This window comes from Salarias fasciatus, chromosome 22 (genome assembly GCF_902148845.1).
Source record: "Salarias fasciatus chromosome 22, fSalaFa1.1, whole genome shotgun sequence".
Classification (NCBI taxonomy): Eukaryota; Metazoa; Chordata; class Actinopteri; order Blenniiformes; family Blenniidae; genus Salarias; species Salarias fasciatus.
The window spans coordinates 26301617-26320789 of NC_043765.1; the positions used below are offsets into that span (position 1 = coordinate 26301617).

At 46.6% G+C, this 19173-nt stretch overlaps 1 protein-coding gene across 2 annotated transcripts; it reads right to left on the bottom strand.

The window, feature by feature from the left end:
- Window positions 1-269: 269 nt before the first annotated feature.
- Window positions 270-18885, bottom strand: ctps1a (CTP synthase 1a). 2 transcript variants are annotated; one of them, XM_030082165.1, is made up of 19 exons: window positions 18880-18885; window positions 8461-8469; window positions 6092-6264; window positions 5851-6021; window positions 5150-5250; window positions 4602-4718; window positions 4407-4490; window positions 4256-4336; window positions 4026-4177; window positions 3820-3952; window positions 3045-3133; window positions 2876-2970; window positions 2744-2806; window positions 2118-2161; window positions 1929-2025; window positions 1805-1860; window positions 1635-1731; window positions 1415-1559; window positions 270-1036 (listed from the first exon to the last, which is right to left on the bottom strand). In XM_030082165.1, the coding sequence occupies exons 3-19, from the start codon at window positions 6258-6260 to the stop codon at window positions 952-954; spliced, it is 1779 nt and encodes a 592-aa protein (XP_029938025.1). In that variant the 5' UTR covers window positions 6261-6264; window positions 8461-8469; window positions 18880-18885; the 3' UTR covers window positions 270-951. The 2 variants fall into 2 exon arrangements, with proteins under 2 accessions (XP_029938025.1, XP_029938024.1); XM_030082164.1 differs by lacking the exon at window positions 18880-18885 and having other exon boundaries at window positions 6092-6272; window positions 8394-8532.
- Between the last annotated feature and the right edge of the window lie 288 nt (window positions 18886-19173).

A 19173-nucleotide genomic window follows, 5' to 3' on the forward strand; every position in this document is an offset into this window, starting at 1 on the left:
AAAAATCAGACCTCGTAAACGCTTGGCACTATTTTCTCTCCCTTCACATCACTCCACGCCGTCTCCAGCTGAAGGCAGCCGCGCTGGTTTCACTTTGTTTACCGCTAGTAAAGAACTAGCTAGCTCTAGCTGTTAGCATCTCCGTGCCGCCTGCAAGGGAGAGAAAATAGTGCCAAGCGTTTACGAGGTCTGACTTTTTCGTCGATGGTTTTGTGATGCAAATCTATCACTCTTTCGAACACATATTGGTTTGAGAAGAAAAACGCTTCATTTAGGTGACCCCAGCAAACTTGCTGGACTACTTTCATCTGGACCTAAACCGGACAGGATCTCCGCTCACTGGACGCTGTCAGGGGTCAGTGGTCAGTCTGTGTGAATGAACAACACTGCTGACTGGGATGCCACACAGATTCATGTTAAAAAATCCCAAACTATCCCTTTAAAGGTAACCCACACATAAAAAAATCCTAATCTACTTAAATAAAGGACTGTTTTGCATCATCCATTTTATCTGTATTTGTGTAAAGACTGAATTTTTATTGATTAGAGTCCATTGAGTTTAATCTTTCTCAGTAACACTCCAGGCTAGCGTTAGCGCCCTCATTGCTAGCTTCATGCCGTCAGGGTGAGTTTGGAAAAACATACAGAAAGCAGCAGTTTTCCTACAGTTAAGACACTTTCTGGTGTAAAAATACAGTCAAATGTTAAAATCCGTTTTTTGGAACCAAGACGAGAACGAACCCGTGATCATCTGAATCCCCGGCTAGCCGCCGCACGCTATGCTAACAGGCTTTAGTTGATTAGAATAATGAAACTTCATTATTCACTCGACGTCTGAATGTTCCCTGATATTTGTATTTTCTAATATCACAGTAACTTGAAAGTCTTTGTCAGTAGAAAAGTCTTTAATGAGAGCGTGGTGGCGGCGGCGACAGCGCCTCCGTACTTGAGTCATTCGCTGGAGATGGACGGTAGTTTGAGTTCTGAGATCTCGGAGTCCGGCGTGCTGCTCCCGCTGCGGTCGCTGTACGTGTCTCTGGAGGTAACAGGAGAGAGGGAACTGCTATGAAACTTTAGCTTAGCCACTGGCGTCAGTCGGCCATTAGCTTGTTAGCTTAGCCACTGGCAATAATCAGATTTTAGCTTCTTAGCATAGCCACTGGCATTGGAAGCTGTTAGCTTAGCCACTGATGTCAGTTAGCTAGTTAGCTTAACCACCACCATCAATCAGTTGTTAGCTTAGCCACTGTTGTCAATCAGCTGTTACTCCCTCCCTTGGAGGTCTTGGACCTCTGCCACCAGGCAGGATCAAGGTGTTTATTCCAGAACAGGTCCAGGATTTGCTCTCACAGCGCCCTGTGACCCCCATGTGCCCCCCACTGCCCCAAAGTCCCCTGTGACCCCTCCCCCTCACCGTGGAGACAGCCGGCAGCCCTTCTGTAGGTACCCCTGCAGCTTCCCGGCGGCGGCCAGCAGCAGACCCAGGTACGGCGGCGACGGCTTGATGGGGCGGGACGTGAACTCCGGGTGGTACTGGACCCCCACGAAGTACGGGTGGTCTGGAAGAACACGGGGCAGTTACAGAACTGGGTCAAGAACCCAGACTGAGAACCGTGACGGCGTGCGGCCCTCACCGTCCAGCTCGATGACCTCCATCCGCTCCCCCTCCACGTCTTGACCCACGAAGCGGAACCCTTTGGCCTCGAAGTGTCCCTTCAGCTCCGGGTTCACCTGAGGACCAGAGTTTGGAATTCAACCCGGAACGTGGACGGAACCCGCCGTTCCAACGTCCTGCGTCACTCACCTCGAAGCGGTGCCGGTGCCGCTCCTCCACGTACTCGGCGTCTCCGTACAGTTTTCCTGGAGGACGGGGGACAGACGGTGAGCCGAGCGGACGCTGTGAGGGAGGCGGTGTGGTAGATACTCACTGAGGACGCTGTTGCTGCTCTGGAACACGGTCCGCCTCTTCCCCAGGCGCATGGTGCCCCCCATCTGGCCCGGGTTGTGTTCCGGCATGTCGATCACCTGCCGGGCAGAAGGGGGGGATCCGTTAAACACTTCCTTCATGAGGTCTGGGGTGGTCTGATAGTGGTCTGGGGGGATCTGGGGGGTCTTACCACAGGATGCTTGGAGTCGGGGTCAAACTCTGTCGAATTTGCATCTGATGGAAAAAGCAGAAACATGTTGAGATAAAGTGTAGAAGGAAGGCTGAAAGTGGAGATGAGGCCCCCTATTGGCTGGAGAGAGAAGACACACTGAGAAAAACACAACTTTTACATGTTTAGTGTTAGCTAGCTGCTCCATGTTGGCTGGCTACTACATGTTTGCGTTAACTCCTGCTACACGTTTAGCATTAGCTTGGTGCTACATGTCTAGCATTAGCTAGTCGCTACATGTTTGGCATTAGCAAACTGCTACATGTTTGGCATTAGCTAGCCGCTACATGTTTGGCATTAGTTAGCCACTACATGTTTGGCATTAGTTAGCCGCTACAAGTTTGGCATTAGCTAGCTGCTACAAGTTTAGCGTTAGCCTGGTGCTACATGTTTAATGTTAACCTGGCGCTACATGTTTAATGTTAGCTTGGCACTATATGTTTAATGTTAGCTTGGCGCTATATGTTTAATGTTAGCTTGGCGCTATATGTTTAATGTTAGCTTGGCGCTATATGTTTAGTGTTAGCCTGGCGCTACATGTTTAGTGTTAGCCTGGCGCTACACGTTTAGTGTTAGCTTGGCGCTACCTGTCCATCCCAGTGTGTTCCTGGCGAACTCGCACACGGCCAGCTGCATTCCCAGACACACCCCTGAGGAGAAAAGCAGAACCGTGAGAACCTGAAGCTCCAGGACATCCAAGTGGCGGTTCCCGGACCTACCGAGGAACGGCTTCTTCTGCTTCCTGGCCCAGTTGATGGCGTGGATCTTCCCTTCCGTCCCTCGGACGCCGAAGCCTCCCGGAACCAGGATGCCGCTGAGGAGAAGCGGGGAAACATTGCGAGCACCGTTGCCACGGAAACCATGAGAATAACGCTGTGGGGAACTCACTCGGCACTGCACAGCTTCTGCCACGCCTCGTGGTATTTGACCGGCTCCTCCTGCAGGGTGCACGGCTCCAGAGAGGCCGAGTCGATGTACTGAAGTTGAACCAGGTGACGAGGTTAGAAAACATGACCGAACAAAGATCAGACACCCTAATCAATTTCACACTGACTGATAAGATCAACAACTCAATGCAGTTTCAATCTAAAAGAAGCCATACTCATAGGGTTAACTAAAAGCTACATGAGTAGCATCTGCTAGAAACTACATCGGCCAGTGGCTACAGATTTAGTATTAGCCATGTTGGCGATGTCATTGGATATCAGCATTAGTGGATGGCTTCGTGATTAGCGTAGGCCAGTGGTTACGTGATTAATGTTGGCAAAATTGGCTGGGTGATTAGTGTTAGCTGGATGCTACATGTTTCGCATTAGTGGGCTACTACATTTAGCATTAGCTGCTGGCTACATGTTTAACATTAGCTGGTGGATACATGTTTACTGTTAGTTTGTGGCTACATGTTTAGCGTTACTTGGTGGCTGCATGTTTAGTTTCAGCTGTCTCTACACGTTTAGCGTTAGCTGGCTATGCATATATATATATATATATATATATATATATAGATATAGATATAGATATAGATATATATAGCATTAGCTGGTAGCTGCATGTTTACCATTAGCCGTCTCTACATGTTTAGCATTGGTTGCTGGCTACATGTTTGGCATTAGCTGATGGCTACAGGTTTAGCATTAGCTGGCGCTACATGTTTTAGCGTTACCTTCACTTCTAGCTTGTGGCTGATGGCGAGCGCCGAGTGCTCCAGAGCTTTGATGACCGAGGCGTAGGAGTCGGAGAACTTGGTGTATTTCCCCACCAGCGCGATGGAGCACTGCTCCAGCAGCCGGTCCGACCTGCGAGGAGGGGAAACGTTTAGCGTGGGACCGGCGTCCGTCAGTGTGGACGGTCCCACCGTTCTGTCCTCACCGTTCGGACATCTCCTTCCACTTGGTCAGCATCCTCCGGGGCCGCGCCTCGATGGGCATGTTGAGCCTCCTGCTCAGGTAGCCCACCACGCCCTGGTCCTCCAGCAGCAGGGGCACCCGGTAGATGGACGACACGTCGTGCACGCAGATGACCTGTGGGGCGGATCCAGGGTCAGAGGTCAAAGGTCAGAACGGTCGGAGAACGTCACGGTTAAAACGGCGGTTCTTCACCTGTTCGGGTTCCACGTGGCAGAACATGGAGATCTTCTCCTTAACGGAGTTCTCCAGGGCGGTGGAGCAGCGGCACATGATCTGTGAGGGAGACGGCGAGTTTTAGCGAGCTCTCCGGCGAGGGAACTGTGTCTGAGACCCGAGCACTCACCAGGTCCGGGGACAGGCCGAGGCCTCGCAGCTCCCGGACGCTGTTCTGGGTCGGTTTGGTCTTCTGCTCCCCCGTCGCACTGGGCTGAGGGTTCAAGAGAGAACAGAACCTTTACTGACCAGGACTCTGCGGCCCAGGCGGGTCCAGGTGGATCCAGGACCCGGCGGTCCAGGTGGATCCAGGACGGTGTCTTACCTGAGGGATCAGACTGACGTGGATGTTACAGAAGTTCTCCCTCTTGACCTTGAACTGAAACTGGCGGAAGGCCTCGATGAACGGCATGCTCTCAATGTCGCCCACCGTCCCGCCCAGCTGCACACGACCCAAACCAGGAAGTGGGAGGAGCATGAGAACAACGTTAGAAAGGACTGACCGACAACCCAGTGGGTACTGCATCCCTGTGCAGGACAGGTGCATTGTGGGACATTGTTTTTCACAAGCACAGGTGCATTATGGGACATACATTTGAGTGTTTCATGAACATGCTGTTTGTTTTGTTTTTGTTTCTGCAGTTTAAAATCTACTACTATGTAATTTATTTAAAGAAAACAGTTTAAAATGGCTGAGTTTGAAGAAAACTACACGTTTTACGCTTTATTTTTGCTTCTTTTCTACACAAAATCATCAGAATTAAAACAGGACAAACGGGGTCTCAGCATCGGGGCGAACAACCCACAGTGGAGTCGAGTCCAACAGGCTGAATGAGTGAGGGAAAAAGCAAGGCAGCGTCGGGGGAATCTCACCTCGATGACGCAGACCTGCGGCTCTACTCGGTCCACGTCTACGGGGACCCGGGCCTGTTTCACCACCCACTCCTGGATGGCGTCGGTGATGTGCGGCACCACTGGAAGGGAAGGGACGCGTTAACACCTCGGTCAGCTGGTTTCTCTCGACCAATCATATCGCTTGTTACAACGTGGCAAACAAAAACAGGAAGTCATTTTGGTGAACCAAAATTAGGCCCATTTCACACCGGTTGTGTTATGGAACATTACGTCACGCAGCATAGATACATGGCCATAGATATGGCAGCGAGCATTAGGCCCCATTTTAATAAACGGCTGTATTTCCACTGGAGGAACGTTACTTGAGTCGCAGGTGATCCGACAGCGGCTCTATGTTCTTCGCATGCGGCAGCCAACACGCGAGGCATTGGACGAAAGATGGCAGACTTGTAAAGCGACGTATGACCAGATGCCAGTCCTTCAAAATAAAAGTTCTCCATTGCATTCGTCAACTCATATTTATCTGTTGAGGATGGAGCTCCAAATCTGCTGGGATCCGGTGGAAATCCAGCCGTTAATTACAATAGCAGCTGATTCTAGCAGCCATATGTCTGTGCTTGTATGGGTGTTAGACAGTGATAAGATTAGAGATGTCAATATAGACATCTTGGACGGTTTTGGGCATAGCATCCCCGGATTTTTAGTGAAAATGACCGTACCCTGCACCGTCTTGCCCAGGTAGTCCCCCCGCCGCTCCTTGTTGATGACCGACTGGTAGATCTTCCCGGTGGTCAGGTTGTTGTCTTTGGTCAGCCGGATGTCCAGGAAGCGCTCGTAGTTCCCCAGGTCCAGGTCCACCTCGCCGCCGTCGTCCAGCACGAACACTTCGCCTGGACAGAGAGGTGGCGCCGGTGAGACGGGACAGCGGAAGGACGCCTTGCTTTACCGGCGCGGACCTACCGTGCTCGTATGGCGAGAAGGTCCCGGCGTCGATGTTGATGTACGGGTCGATCTTGATGGCCGTCACATTAAGGCCGCACGACTTGAGGATGGTTCCCACGCTGCTGGCGATGATGCCTTTACCGATGCCGGAGATGACCCCCCCAGTGACCAGGATGTACTTCATCATGTTGATCTGGAGCTGGTCAAACAGGGAGCAGACAGTCAGAACCAGGTCCTGCCAGTGACAGTGTTCTTTCTCTTGGCAGCATATATGACAGGAATTGAGTCAAAGCATGTTTAAATCACCACAGCATCTTCAGTTTTTCGCTTTTCCATGCTCTTCTGCAACGTGCTGGACGGCTTGTGGCATCGGCGACTGCTAGAGATGGGTACAGTTCACACTGGAACTGATGCAGAATCGGTACCGGTACTCAACAGTACTGGTTTTTGGTACTTTTGTGTGTTTATGCTGTACTAATGAAAATCTGTAGCTACTGGCTGCAGATGAGTTGCAGACGTGCTAACAAATGCAAGTGTGCTAATGGATGCTAGCATGCTAACGAATGCAACTGTGCTAACGGATGCTCGCGTGCTAACAGGTGCTAGCATGATTACGGATGATAGCATGTTGATGGATACCAGCATGCCATTACGCTCTTGTGGACAATGCTGCATTCAGGTGTGGCATGGAAAATCCCCTACTCTTCCACTCCCTCAGTCACAAGGATGCGTTCAGGTACAGAAACATGGTGCCGTTTGATTTTACGAGAATCGATCGTACCTAAAAAAAAAAAATCTGAGGTTGACACCCATACCTACACGCTGCTCCTACTGGACGCCTTGTCATGAAAAAACAACTAGTTTTTAAAATAAAAGAGAAATTCTATGAATGAGTTTCTTGAAACCACAGCATGTTTGGTATTGTTCTGGTTTCATTTTGACGGTGTTTGAACTTTTAAACTCTCTTATCTGAATTATCAAGCTGTCAGCGTGACCTTCCCTCTGTCAACATCGTTTATCACACGACCGGCCTCTTTGTTTAGCCACGTCACAAACATTCACTCAAACATGTGGAATATTTGGTGCTGACATTTATTTTAAACTGAGTTTTTCAAATAAATCAGCCTCTTGCTGCTCGAGCTGCATTCATTGCAATACGACATCAGAGATTCACACTTCATGCACCTTGAAGCATCAAAATGACAATTTTGTGATTGTTCTGTTTGAGTTTGATGTGATTTCCCATTTTTGCATTAAAAATAAATATTAGCAAATATCTATGCAGCACAAACAGGAATGTTTGGATGATTTGTGTGACATGACTTGAATGTTCAACTTCTCTGAAGTCTGGAAAAACAACATTGCTGAATATTTTTGGTTGTTTGGGGTCCCAATAAGTCATTTCGTTTGGCAGCATTAAAAGCTGTGATTGATATCAAATCAGAATACGTTGAAAATAAACCTTCGGATGAGAAATTCCATTTTAATGAAGCCACTCAGTGAATACACAACAATAAAGCTTTATTATTGACGTGTCGCCAGCTAAAAGCATCCCTGTCCTTTGTGTGTGTTCCCCCTCTGGTTTCGTCGTTTCAACGCTCAAATAAAGCCCAATAAATCAACTTTCACAATCAAAAATCAACTATATAATCCTTTTCAAGGCTTCGTGAATATTTCTAAACATTTTAATCCCTCCAAAAAAGCGTGGAGACACTAAACCTGCTCGGTTTCAATCACAGCGTACACCGAGCGGGTGGAGACGCCCGGGCAGGACGTAACCGCATAGCTCCCCGCCCGTCCGCGTTAGCGGGGTGAGCAAAGTCAATAGGGCGAGCTAGCATTTAGCTAGAGGTTACCGCGTTATATCTTACCGCCACATACACGAAACTAACTCCACTTATAGAGCCTCTATAGGCGAGAAAAGACAAATAAAATTTTAGAAAACAAATCTCCATTCTTTATCTGGTCACGAAGAGAATCTAGCGCGCTATTTTTCTTACAATAGCGGCAACATGGGGGGACAGCATCCGGTCTGAATTTCAAAACATAAATAGAAGGATATTTATCGAGAATAAACGTCCACAAGAGCTTCTGTTACAAATCTATAAAACATTTACGTGGGTCACAACACTAAAATCAGTCAAAGAAATAACAATTCCTGTTTCCCACCCGCTACCTTAGAATCTTTCACGCGTTCATTACTTTTATTTTGACTGCAACATCCCGGATGCTGCTGTTCTTACTACATTTAGCTTCCCAGTGTTTTTCTAAGCTAGCAAAAAAGCTTCTGTTTTTACACAGACAATCAGGTTTCACTCACCTAAAATTCTTCGGTTCAGCAGCGAGGACGATCTGGAGCCGCTCGCCGTGTTTACCTCTAATAAATCCTCCTTTTTGTTGAATTATTGGGCTTCAACTACAATACGATCCTCACACACGACTCTCCACGTGTTTGCAGCTCCGCGTCAGTCACGTTGCCTTCATGGACTGCTCGGAAACCACTTCTTCCCCTCCTGCGGAACGCTTCAACCTTGAAGTTAAAGTAATTTAAAACGCAAAATCGGCCTTGAAACGGCCTTTCTGTCTGTATGATCCAGCATACAAAAGATATAGAATGCTTTATTTTCCTGAGAGTAGGATCAAAAACACGTTTAACGCGGTCTTTTAATGTTAGAGAAATCGTCTGCGTTGTTTCAGCAGCACCTGAACGCCTCACAGACGCCAACACTCATTGATAAATATTAATAAATAAAATTTAAGTTGATTTTCTCGGGAGGATTTTTAAGAAAAATATTTTAACAGCAGACAAAGAGATGCTGTGGTAAAAACGTTCACCTAATAGCAAAACGTTTTAAAACATGCAGATTTGGTCAAAGTTTGATTTTCTCCCACAGTCCAGAAGCATTGTATTTCGTAGAAATATTTTTTTCAGGTTTTGTGAAATTTGCTTGTGAAAAATAGCCACAGCAGATCCGATATTTATAATCTTTACTATTTTATCACATCATTATCAGGTTATTTTTATTTGTATTACATTAAGAATTTCCAAAATGATCACATCTGTATTTCATATTTCAGTAAATAACTTTGTTTACATTTTAAGAAGGTATTTTTTCATCTAAAAAGGTAAAATAGCCGAAATAGCGAAAATATGTCTCCTCGATAAAAACAGTAGAAAATGCGGAAAAAAAACCAACAAAAAAAAAACAAAGAAGCAAAATATGAAAAAGTGGAGGCACAGCTGTGTGTCAGAAAAGTAGCTTTTCTGTTTTCTTTTGCAAACACTGTGGCGGAAATAGAGAGTATTCAGTTAAAGTAGTATAAAAAAGTGCTCTTATTTTGAAGGTGGATGTGGTTTCTGGCTCTGAGACCTGATGGGTCCAGGAGGGAATAAAGACCGGATTAACTCTTAATTTAAAGTTATGAGGGCTGATTTTATGTTTTTCAGTCTCAGTTAGTGTGAATTAAGTCCTATCTTGTGTGTTTTTCCTGATTCTTGGTGCTGTATTTCATCTCATTGTTGTATTATAAAATCTATTTTGTGAGATATGAGTGGATATTGTATGTTTTTGTGTGTTTTTCTATTCCTTTGAGCTCGCATTTCTTTTTAATGATCCTACTATAGTTTTTTTAAATAATTTTTTGGGGGAATTCCTGATAGTTTAGTCATTTTTAAAAATAGCTGTACTTGTTTGGAATTGTTTGGGTTACCCTTTTTTTTTGGGGGGGGGGGGGTGTATTGTCCCGTTTTGTGGTTATTATGATGGAATTGTATGACTTTTGAGTCATTTTGTGTGTTTTTCTGTCTTTTTGAGATGGTGTTGGATTATTCCGTGACTGCTTTGTGTCTTTCGGGACTGGATTGTGTCATTTGAAGCTCTCTGTGTTGTGTTGTGTTGTGTTGTGTTGTGTTGTGTTGTGTTGTGTTGTGTTGTGTTGTGCTGGGATTGTGTGTTTCTTTTTGGTTTTTTGGCATTGATGTGTTCTGATATATTTTATTTTTCTCTCTTTCTTCACATTTTCTTCTCTTTTGGGGTTTTAATTTTCTGTTGTTGCGTCATTTAAGATGAAGACAGAGAGATTGTATGTGTGTGGTTTTGTGTTTGTGTGTGAAGGTAAGAGACAGACTGCATTTACGAGAGAGAGAGAGAGAGAGAGAGAGAGAGAGAGTGTGTGTGTGTGTGTGTGAGACTGTGCCTTTGTTAGTGAGAGTCTTTGTTAAGTGTTAGTGTGTGTGTGAGAGAGAAAGACTGTGAATGTGTGTTTGTGTGCCTATTAGTGAGTGTGTTAGTGTGTTTTTTTTTTGTGCGTTACTGTGTTCCTGAAGGCATCACGCCTTCCCCCGTCCCTCCAGCAGGGGGAGCTCACACCTCATGTTAAATATGTTGATGATGCGTTCAGGGTTAAATGAAAAGTATTTTTTTTCTCGCCTCTCTGTCCAGAAGCTTCCAGCCAGCTGATGAAGGAACTCTGGCTGTTTGCTCAGAGCCTCACAGACTGCAGCAAGCTTCCATCTGCATCAGATCGCTTTGCTCCGAGGCTCCTCGGCACTGTTCACGTCTCCAAGTGGTGTTAGAATCCACAGCGTCTTGCTCAATTCATCCACCTGCACATGAACGTCTTCCCTTTGTTTCTGCCTCCAGAGAGAAGAGGAAGCAGTGCGGTGCATTCAGGCAACTCCGGGAATAGAATCAACCATTGTTTCCCCACAATGGACGCTGCAACGCGTCGGTTTGACTCTGGCGATGACAGGAGCCGGGGCTCAGATGCTGCCAAGCAAGCCCCCCCCCCCCCCCCCCCCACACACACACTCAAAACTACAGCTCCATGTAATAAATGACCAGGGTCCAAAGCGGTTGGTTCCAGGACAGTGCGGAAAGGTCAGCGTTCCTGAGACGTGGATCACGCAGCGTTTATCCTCACCGTGTGCCGGGTTGTATAGAGTCTGGCGAATGGGGAATAGGGGACGGGGTGGGGTTAGGGGGGCCGTCAATTTCAACCCAGCTGTGACTCGCTCAGGTTGGGAGGGCCAGCGGTTCGAATCCTCATCTGTGTCGGCTGAGGACGTTGAGACGGAGGCTCTACCATCATCGGGAAGAGGTGGAGGCCAGAGACCTCCAAACCAGAGACCTCAGACCTCCAGACCCAGAGACCTCAGACCTCCAGACCCAGAGACCCTAGACCTCCAGACCCAGACACCTCAGACCTCCAGACCCAGAGACCTCAGACCTCCAGACCCAGAGACCTCAGACCTCCAGACCCAGACACCTCATACCTCCAGACCCAGACACCTCAGACCTCCAGACCCAGACACCTCAGACCTCCAGACCCAGAGACCCTAGACCTCCAGACCCAGACACCTCTTACCTCCAGACCCAGAGACCTCAGACCTCCAGACCCAGACACCTCAGACCTCCAGACCCAGACACCTCAGACCTCCAGACCCAGGCACCTCAGACCTCCTAACCCAGAGACCTCAGACTTCCAAACCAGACACCTCAGACCTCCAGACCCAGAGACCTCAGACCTCCAGACCCAGGGACCCTAGACCTCCAGACCCAAACACCTCAGACCTCTAGACCCAGAGATCCAGAGACCCAGAGACCTCAGACCTCCAGACCCAGAGACAACAGACTTTCAGACCCAGAGACCTCAGACCTGCAAACCCAGAAACCTCAGATCCAGAGACCCCGAGATCTTGGATTCGCCTCTGAAACGTTGAAGAAGACCCTGACAGGGTGACCATTAAGGAGTGTATGAAGCAGTGTGATTGGACTGAACATACTGGAATTCTGGAAGTAATTCATCCAGAAACTTCTGCGAGACAAAAATATTCAAGGCAGAATGCTGCTTGGAGCCACTGATGTCTCCCATGGTAAATACAAAGACCAGCTTAGCCACCAGCATTACCATACCTGTGTTAGCTTAGTTACCGGCATTACCTTAGCCACTGGCATTAGCTTAGCCACCGATATTAGCGTTAGCCACCAGTGTTAACTTATCCACTGGTGTTAGTGTCGCGACCTGTATTAGCACAGCCACCCGTGTTAGCTTAGACACCGTTTTTAGCTTAGCCACAGGAATTAGCTTAGCCTTTGACCTACCCACTGGTGAACTACGGTTAGCATGCAGTTAGCATGTAGCTGGCATTCTGTTAGTATGTAGTTAGCTTGAGTGTGTGTTTTTACACTACAAAAAAACTAACAGCAACAACTTGTTGTCCAACATGCTAACTCCATCAGTTCTTGTCATTTCTGACTAAACAGACATGGTTTTACTGTTTCTCCTCTCTATTCTGTTTCTTCTTTATTTCATCTCGATTTCTGCCATTGAGAGAAAAACAAATCAAACCCTACGTTAATGTGTAGCAACCATTTCGGTTTTGGTCTGCACCAATCAGATGAGCCGGATTTCTTCTTCTGCCTGTCTGGTCAGTGTTCATTTCGGCTGACAGCGCCCCCAAATGAGCAGTTGTTGAAATTTCATGACGTTGTTTGTGTGTTTGGTCTGTCAGTGGTCCGCTCTCAAAGAGCAGTGAGCAGCAAGACGAACCAAACGAAGCGGGGCTTTTCATCCCGCCACCCCCCCCACCCAACCAGGAGAGCCGAGTCCTGGACATTCCTGGTATGAAGCAGCCTAAATGTCCTCGCTCCTCCTCACAGCCCAGATTTTACATCACCTGAAGTTCCAGGCGGACAGAACCATTCCATCTGGCCGTAACGCCAAGACGACTGGTGTTTTTATGGAACGGATCGTCTACAGATCTCTGTGGTGCTGCGGGGATTAAACATTTATTGCCCTCTAATGTCTCAGTGTTTCAACTTTGACTTTATCTGATTTCATTTAGTTTCGTTTTCTCGAAATCCAAATAATTTTTTATCACATGCTTAAGAATTATTTCCTGTTTTGAACCTACATTGTAAATCCAGGAGCTTTTTCCATTGCCTGTTTGAAGCCCGGTAGAATGAAATTGGATTTAATATAAAAGTCAAATCACTAAATCAATAAATTGCATTAAAGTGAATCTATTATGCTATTGATCCATATATAAAGTCACACCATTCTTTTTTTTTTAAGCTCAAGCTGCCAGGATTACACTGCTTCTGTGTATTGCAAGGCAGTGAAGCTGGTGTTAAATTACAGAATATAGAATCTGGAGCAATCAGCCTTGATTGGGACCAGGTTTACACAGGTGCAGTATAGTTCGGCTCAGATGGATTTAAATGATTATTTATGACAGAAGTAGATGAAATCAAGGCTGTTCAGATGAGGCTGGTGTCAAATTACAAGCACTGCATGTCGAGCCCATGTGACGAAATGTAAAAAGATGTAGCTTCTCTCCAATATAGGTAAAACGATGGATGCATGAAGGTGAATAAACCTTTTAAGGTAATAAATATATCGATTAAGTGTGACGTGAAGTCCTGAAAAGTCCATCTGGATCCTAAACTCCAGAACAGGATCTGGAAAAACAGAGCCAGGCATTTTATGTGAAAACATATCATTTCAGAAAAGGAACACTTTAAAACAGCTATGTTTTGAAAACGTCTGTTTCCACGGCAACAGAAGAAATTCTCAAATCAATGTAGTGATCGTGCCAGAACAAGAGATGGCGCTGTAGTTTCTTTTAGTGATGTAACCTCAAACAAACTACTATTTACTACGACAATGACACACTTGACTATGCCGCAGCATTTCAGAAAAGTTGTTTTCCTCCGTTTCCATGGAAACAGAGTCGGGGCACTCTCAACAAGCTGCATTTCCAGTGGTTCCCAAGTGTGAACAGACACCCAAAATACAATGAAACTTTCCTGTTTTCTCCTGATGACGTTGTCTAAGGTGTACTGCAGGTGACATAGCTGACGTAGCTTGACGTCACGTCACACTCTCCAGGTTTTATCGGGGAAATTTTACAGGTTCGAGTCCTCGGTACAGAATCAGACCCGATCCTGGATCCTTATCGGTGCATCCATAATGAGAACTAATGGGTTCAGAGTGTGTGTGAGGTGTTCATGACTCCGGCCTTTCAGGCCTGCTGCTACGTTCATCTCATTGAATCAGCCTGCCCCCCACCTCCCCCCACTGACTGATCCCCCCGCCGTCTTCCTTCCATTCATTGGTTAATTCCATTACCGCTCTCTCCCCTGGCCTCAGCGGAGTCGGCGGAGCAGCTGGGGTCGTTCCTGGAGGACAGATCCTCGGAAACATAAATCACAACCGGCGCTGCCACAGAGAGACAAAGGAGAACGGAAGGGAGAGGAAGGGCGAACCCACCTCCCCTCATCTTTCCATTCTCTTCTTCACTGGATGAACGAGGGACGACAGTGACCCTGGCTGGATTATAGCGTTTCTTTTATGTTTGCTCCTTCCTTTATTCGTTCACTCCCACATTTACTGTGTTCTGATCGGGAGCTGAATCATCGTCCTCCGATCCAAACAGCGGATAAATCAGGACACGGATGAGTTCATCTGCATAAATGAACAGATAGAAGAAACACTTCAGTCTCCTAAACAAGCTCCAATGAGCTCATCATGTGTTTACATGTTATTGTTTGGCAGCGTGTTAATGGGAAGATTTAATTTTACAGCTTCAACCTCGGTGAACTTCACAGCTGGAGTTATCTGAGATCTGTTGAAGCTGGTTGGGTAGCGAGCTTCAGCAGAGTCGTGTCAGTTGTCGTCACGTAGAGTCCTCGTTGCAGCGGTGTTGGTGTTTTCGTCTGTGATGCTCTTGCTGCTCCTCTGGGGTCATCGGTGCCAAAACGACTCTGGATTTTCAGGGCATTAGTGGTTTTGGACCTCTTGACGCCTGCGATCAGCTGACCGCTCTGAGTCCTGAGGCGTCACATGCCCCGAAGGCTTCCAGCGACCTCTGACCTCGGCACTGAACCAGGGTTTCTGCTGCGGTTCCATCCCGCAGCACAGAGTCAGGTGCTGAGGGAACATAAAGGTTCAACACAGATAAGACAGCTGAAGACAAATGAAGGTAATTTGCAGTATAAAGCGTGTTCATTTGATGTTGTTTAACAGATGTTTCAGTGATTCATCAGTGTTTAATCAATGCATGTAGAGGATCAGTCACCTAACCCAGATACTTGTAGCAATGGGAGATTTTGGTACTATATATATATATACATTTTTTTTATCATTGACACATTGCCATAGTTAACAATGAAACGAGGCTGCAGTTCATAAAGAAAGATGTTTTTTTGTTTTTTTACACTGTAGAAAATGTCAAATTTACAACACTGGTGCAGGTTTGGTCCATGAGAGCAGGGGCGGGAGGCGGGGCCAGCAGGATGGAGATAGCGATGCCGGGCGGGGGGGATGGCTGTATGTATGTTGTTTCTACGTGTTGCCATGGTGACATGCTGGTAAATCCTGGGTGGACTGTCTTTCAAGATGTCCTCCGCGACCACGTGGACAGCCTCAAACCGATGCCAGCTGATGGCATCATGTAGCTCACTGAATTATTCCTATTGTTGACCTATATGTTGAAGGAATTCACTCAAATTAATTAGTCAGATGTAAAATGTTTCACTAAATTCAGTTTTCTTTTGTCATATTTCCCCTTTAAGAGCCGGAAAGCTGTGACTTCCCCTTTAAGGAAGAAGAAAAGAAGAACAGAGACACCTGCTTGTGTTGGACCTTGGACAAGTTTCTTTTAATAAATGTTGCAGGAAACCAGTTGAACGTGTCCCTGGTGGTTGAATTCAGGAGTGCAACAGCATCATGGAGCCCCTTTAGCGCTTTCTTAGCATTAGCATTAGCGATGAACGCTGCTGCGACCTCGCTAGCCCAACAGTTAGCATCCTACTCCACCCTTCGTCCCTGAGCTGTATCGAACGTGAACGCTGCTTTGGGTTGGATCGAAAGGCGGACGTCGAGCTGCTTCGGTTTTTGCCGCCACCTTGCTTTAAATAACCCCAATTAGATGTAACATCTCTGCAGCGTTCAAGCGAGCGATTATCATTATCGCCATTTCCCGTTTCCTTGAGAAAAGCCATCCTGTGCATTTAGAGGCAGAAAGAAAACAATGATTAACAGCAGCGCTGCCATTCATCACTGCGGACGGCCGCAAAGGAAATCAATACGGTTCAATGTTTCCTTTAGGCTGGTGAGACAACAGCTGCTAATGCTAATGTAGAGCCGTACCGGCAGCATTACGCCGTATTGTGTTCACTGCTAACGTGGCTGGAGAGCAATTCTCTGCCATGGGTACACACGCTAAGCTAGCAGTTCATTAAACACTTCAGTTTACTCTTTGCTTATCAGTTTATTTCAGTAGAGTTAAAAGTTAAGTATCTTGTTTGAACAATTCAAAAGACGGTCATGAAGACGTGTGCAGAACTTTGATTGAGACCAGAACGTGTTCTGAAACCAGGAGCTTTAAATGTTTATTTGCACTCTGAAAATCTGCATTTTTGAATGGGTTCCAATAAGACCCAGGCTCTTTTTGAAAGTAACATCTTTGCCCCCTGCTCGAATTTCCTCAGAATTACAGCTTTTCTACACTTCAGCATAACTTCACTTTTCACCAGCAGAGGTCGCAGATAAAGAGAATGAAAGACGAATTCACAAACAACACAAACATATTAAAATACTTTCAATATATGGTTTATAATGGTTTCACAGGTGTTTTTCAAATAGTCAGCAATGCAAATTATCATTTAAATTATAATTCAAACATGATATGAGGTTACGCTAAACGAATAACTCACTTTAAAACCTTCACATCTCCCACAGAATTTATCTAGAAATGGAACCTATCATCTTTTTAGTTGGAATGATGTTTGTTCTTTTACACTTTTCATAAAATTTAAAAACTTTGATTGCCATTGTAGGAGGTGGATGAATGGATGGACCTCCTGAAGGCCAGACTGGCCGTGGCTCTGGACAAACAGCGACTTCCTGTCAGTCTAATGAGGAAACTCCGACAACCTGGATTCACTGTGATACAACGATCACAAGCCTTCATTTAGTTCTGAGAAGGTGGTCCTTCACTGGGGTCTGGGAGACATTTGTGTTTAGCTGACCAAAGGAATGAAGCCAAAGACCACCTCCAGCTGTGGTCTGAACATCTGGATCATGAGAGATCTGGAATGGGCTGTGGTGCGTTCACAGCTGGATGTATGGTTCTGTGTCTGTCTGAAAGTTTTCTCTATTTCTGTCCACAAAACTTCAACAAGAACAGGAGAAAGTCTCCTCTGAGCCTGGTTCTACAGGAAGTCTCCTCTGAGCCTGGTTCTACAGGAAGTCTCCTCTGAGTCTGGTTCTACAGGAAGTCTCCTCTGAGCCTGGTTCTACAGGAAGTCTCCTCTGAGCCTGGTTCTACAGGAAGTCTCCTCTGAGCCTGGTTCTACAGGAAGTCTCCTCTGAGTCTGGTTCTTCAGGAAGTCTCCTCTGAGCCTGGTTCTACAGGAAGTCTCCTCTGAGTCTGGTTCTACAGGAAGTCTCCTCTGAGCCTGGTTCTACAGGAAGTCTGGTTCTACAGGAAGTCTCCTCTGAGCCTGGTTCTACAGGAAGTCTCCTCTGAGCCTGGTTCTACAGGAAGTCTGGTTCTACAGGAAGTCTCCTCTGAGTCTGGTTCTACAGGAAGTCTGGTTCTACAGGAAGTCTCCTCTGAGCCTGGTTCTACAGGAAGTCTGGTTCTACAGGAAGTCTCCTCTGAGCCTGGCTCTACAGGTTTCTTCCTCTTCAAACAGACACTCATTTCTCCTCTCCCCCTCCTCCTCTAGATGCTCATGATGCGGTTTGTTTTTCTTGAATCGACTGTTTTGCTTGTTGCGATTGAAAGAATGTTGAATTGAACCTGACTGAATGAAGCTCTCCTCGTGCCAGTCACCTCCTCTTAAAGGGATCGCGTTCTTTCAAGTCAAGCCTTAAAAACAATGAGTTGTGCAAATCAGTTAAAAACATTCAACCAATTAACTGTAGACCAGACCATAATTAATTTTGACTGATCACATAATGTTGAATAGTAACAAAAGTGCGACAATTCCACTGTCTGAGTTCTACACTTTCTATGTTTCTTTGTCTTATTCCGATTCGCTAGCCCAAATTCTGCGATTAACCGCAATTAAAAAAAAGAAGTATTTTTCGAAACCTCTACATTAATTAATCAACCATGATTGATGTGATTAAAACTGACAGCCCCATAAATAAATCATCATCAGATAATCTATGGTGGTGCAGTGGTTTGCTCTAACCTCACAGCAAGACGGTCACTGGTTCAATTTCCGGCTGTGATCCGCTTCCTTCCTGTGTGGAGTTTGCATGTTCTCCCTGTGTGTCAGTGAACTTCCTCCCACAGTCCATAGACAAGCATGGTGAGGTCAACCGGTGACCCTGAATTGACCCTGGGTGTGTGTTTGGGTGTGACGGACTGTTCATGTCAGAAAACACACATTCAGTTAAAAACGGAAGCTTTAATATATAAAATATGATTTAAAATGGTTATAGACTCTATAAATAACGTTTGTGTATGTAAGTTTAATACATATAGGCAGAATGACACCTCCAGTAGAGGGCGCTGTGGCGGTGAGGCCCCCCCACCGCCGCCCTGCTGGGAGTCGCAGCTCCGTGGTCACGTGGCTGGGTGGTCTGGGAGGTCAGGGGCAGGTGGGGGGCAGGGCGGCGGAGGGGAGGGGAAAATCACATGTTGCCAGGAATGTGGGGCTGTGTTGTGGGTGAGCGGCGGGCGGCGTGAAAACAGCAGAGTGCAGATTAGAAGCCAGACCCAGAGCCGTGGCTGTTTTTAGCTGAAAAGCGGCGCTCCTCCGCGGCACGCCGACCGGGAGGAGGAGCCGCTAAACGTCAGGTTGGCTTATCGTTCAGGAGAGCGTCGACGCTGGCCACCGCCGCTCCTCTATCCGGATCAGAAGCTGTGAAAATGGCTCAGCAGAGGCCGCTCTCCCAGACGCTCTGCTTCGGGTTTGAATCAGACGCCGTTTTCAAGTGAAAACGGGCAACTTTTGTTGCATTTTGGGTGATCGTTTCCATGACAACGGCGCTCGGAGTCACTGAAAACCTGCAAAAAGGGAAATGGAACAGGGGAAAAACGCAACATTGTTAAGACCGTGGGACGTGGTTTTCAAAGC

Coding starts and splice junctions, on each gene's coding strand:
- ctps1a (XM_030082165.1), bottom strand. CDS start 6,260: ATGATGAAGTACATCCTGGTCACTGGGGGGGTCATCTCCGGCATCGGT. Junction 4,491..4,601: donor ACGTCAGTCTGATCCCTCAG/GTAAGACACCGT, acceptor TTGAACCCTCAG/CCCAGTGCGACGGGGGAGCA. Junction 1,861..1,928: donor GAGCAGCAACAGCGTCCTCA/GTGAGTATCTAC, acceptor CCCGTCCTCCAG/GAAAACTGTACGGAGACGCC.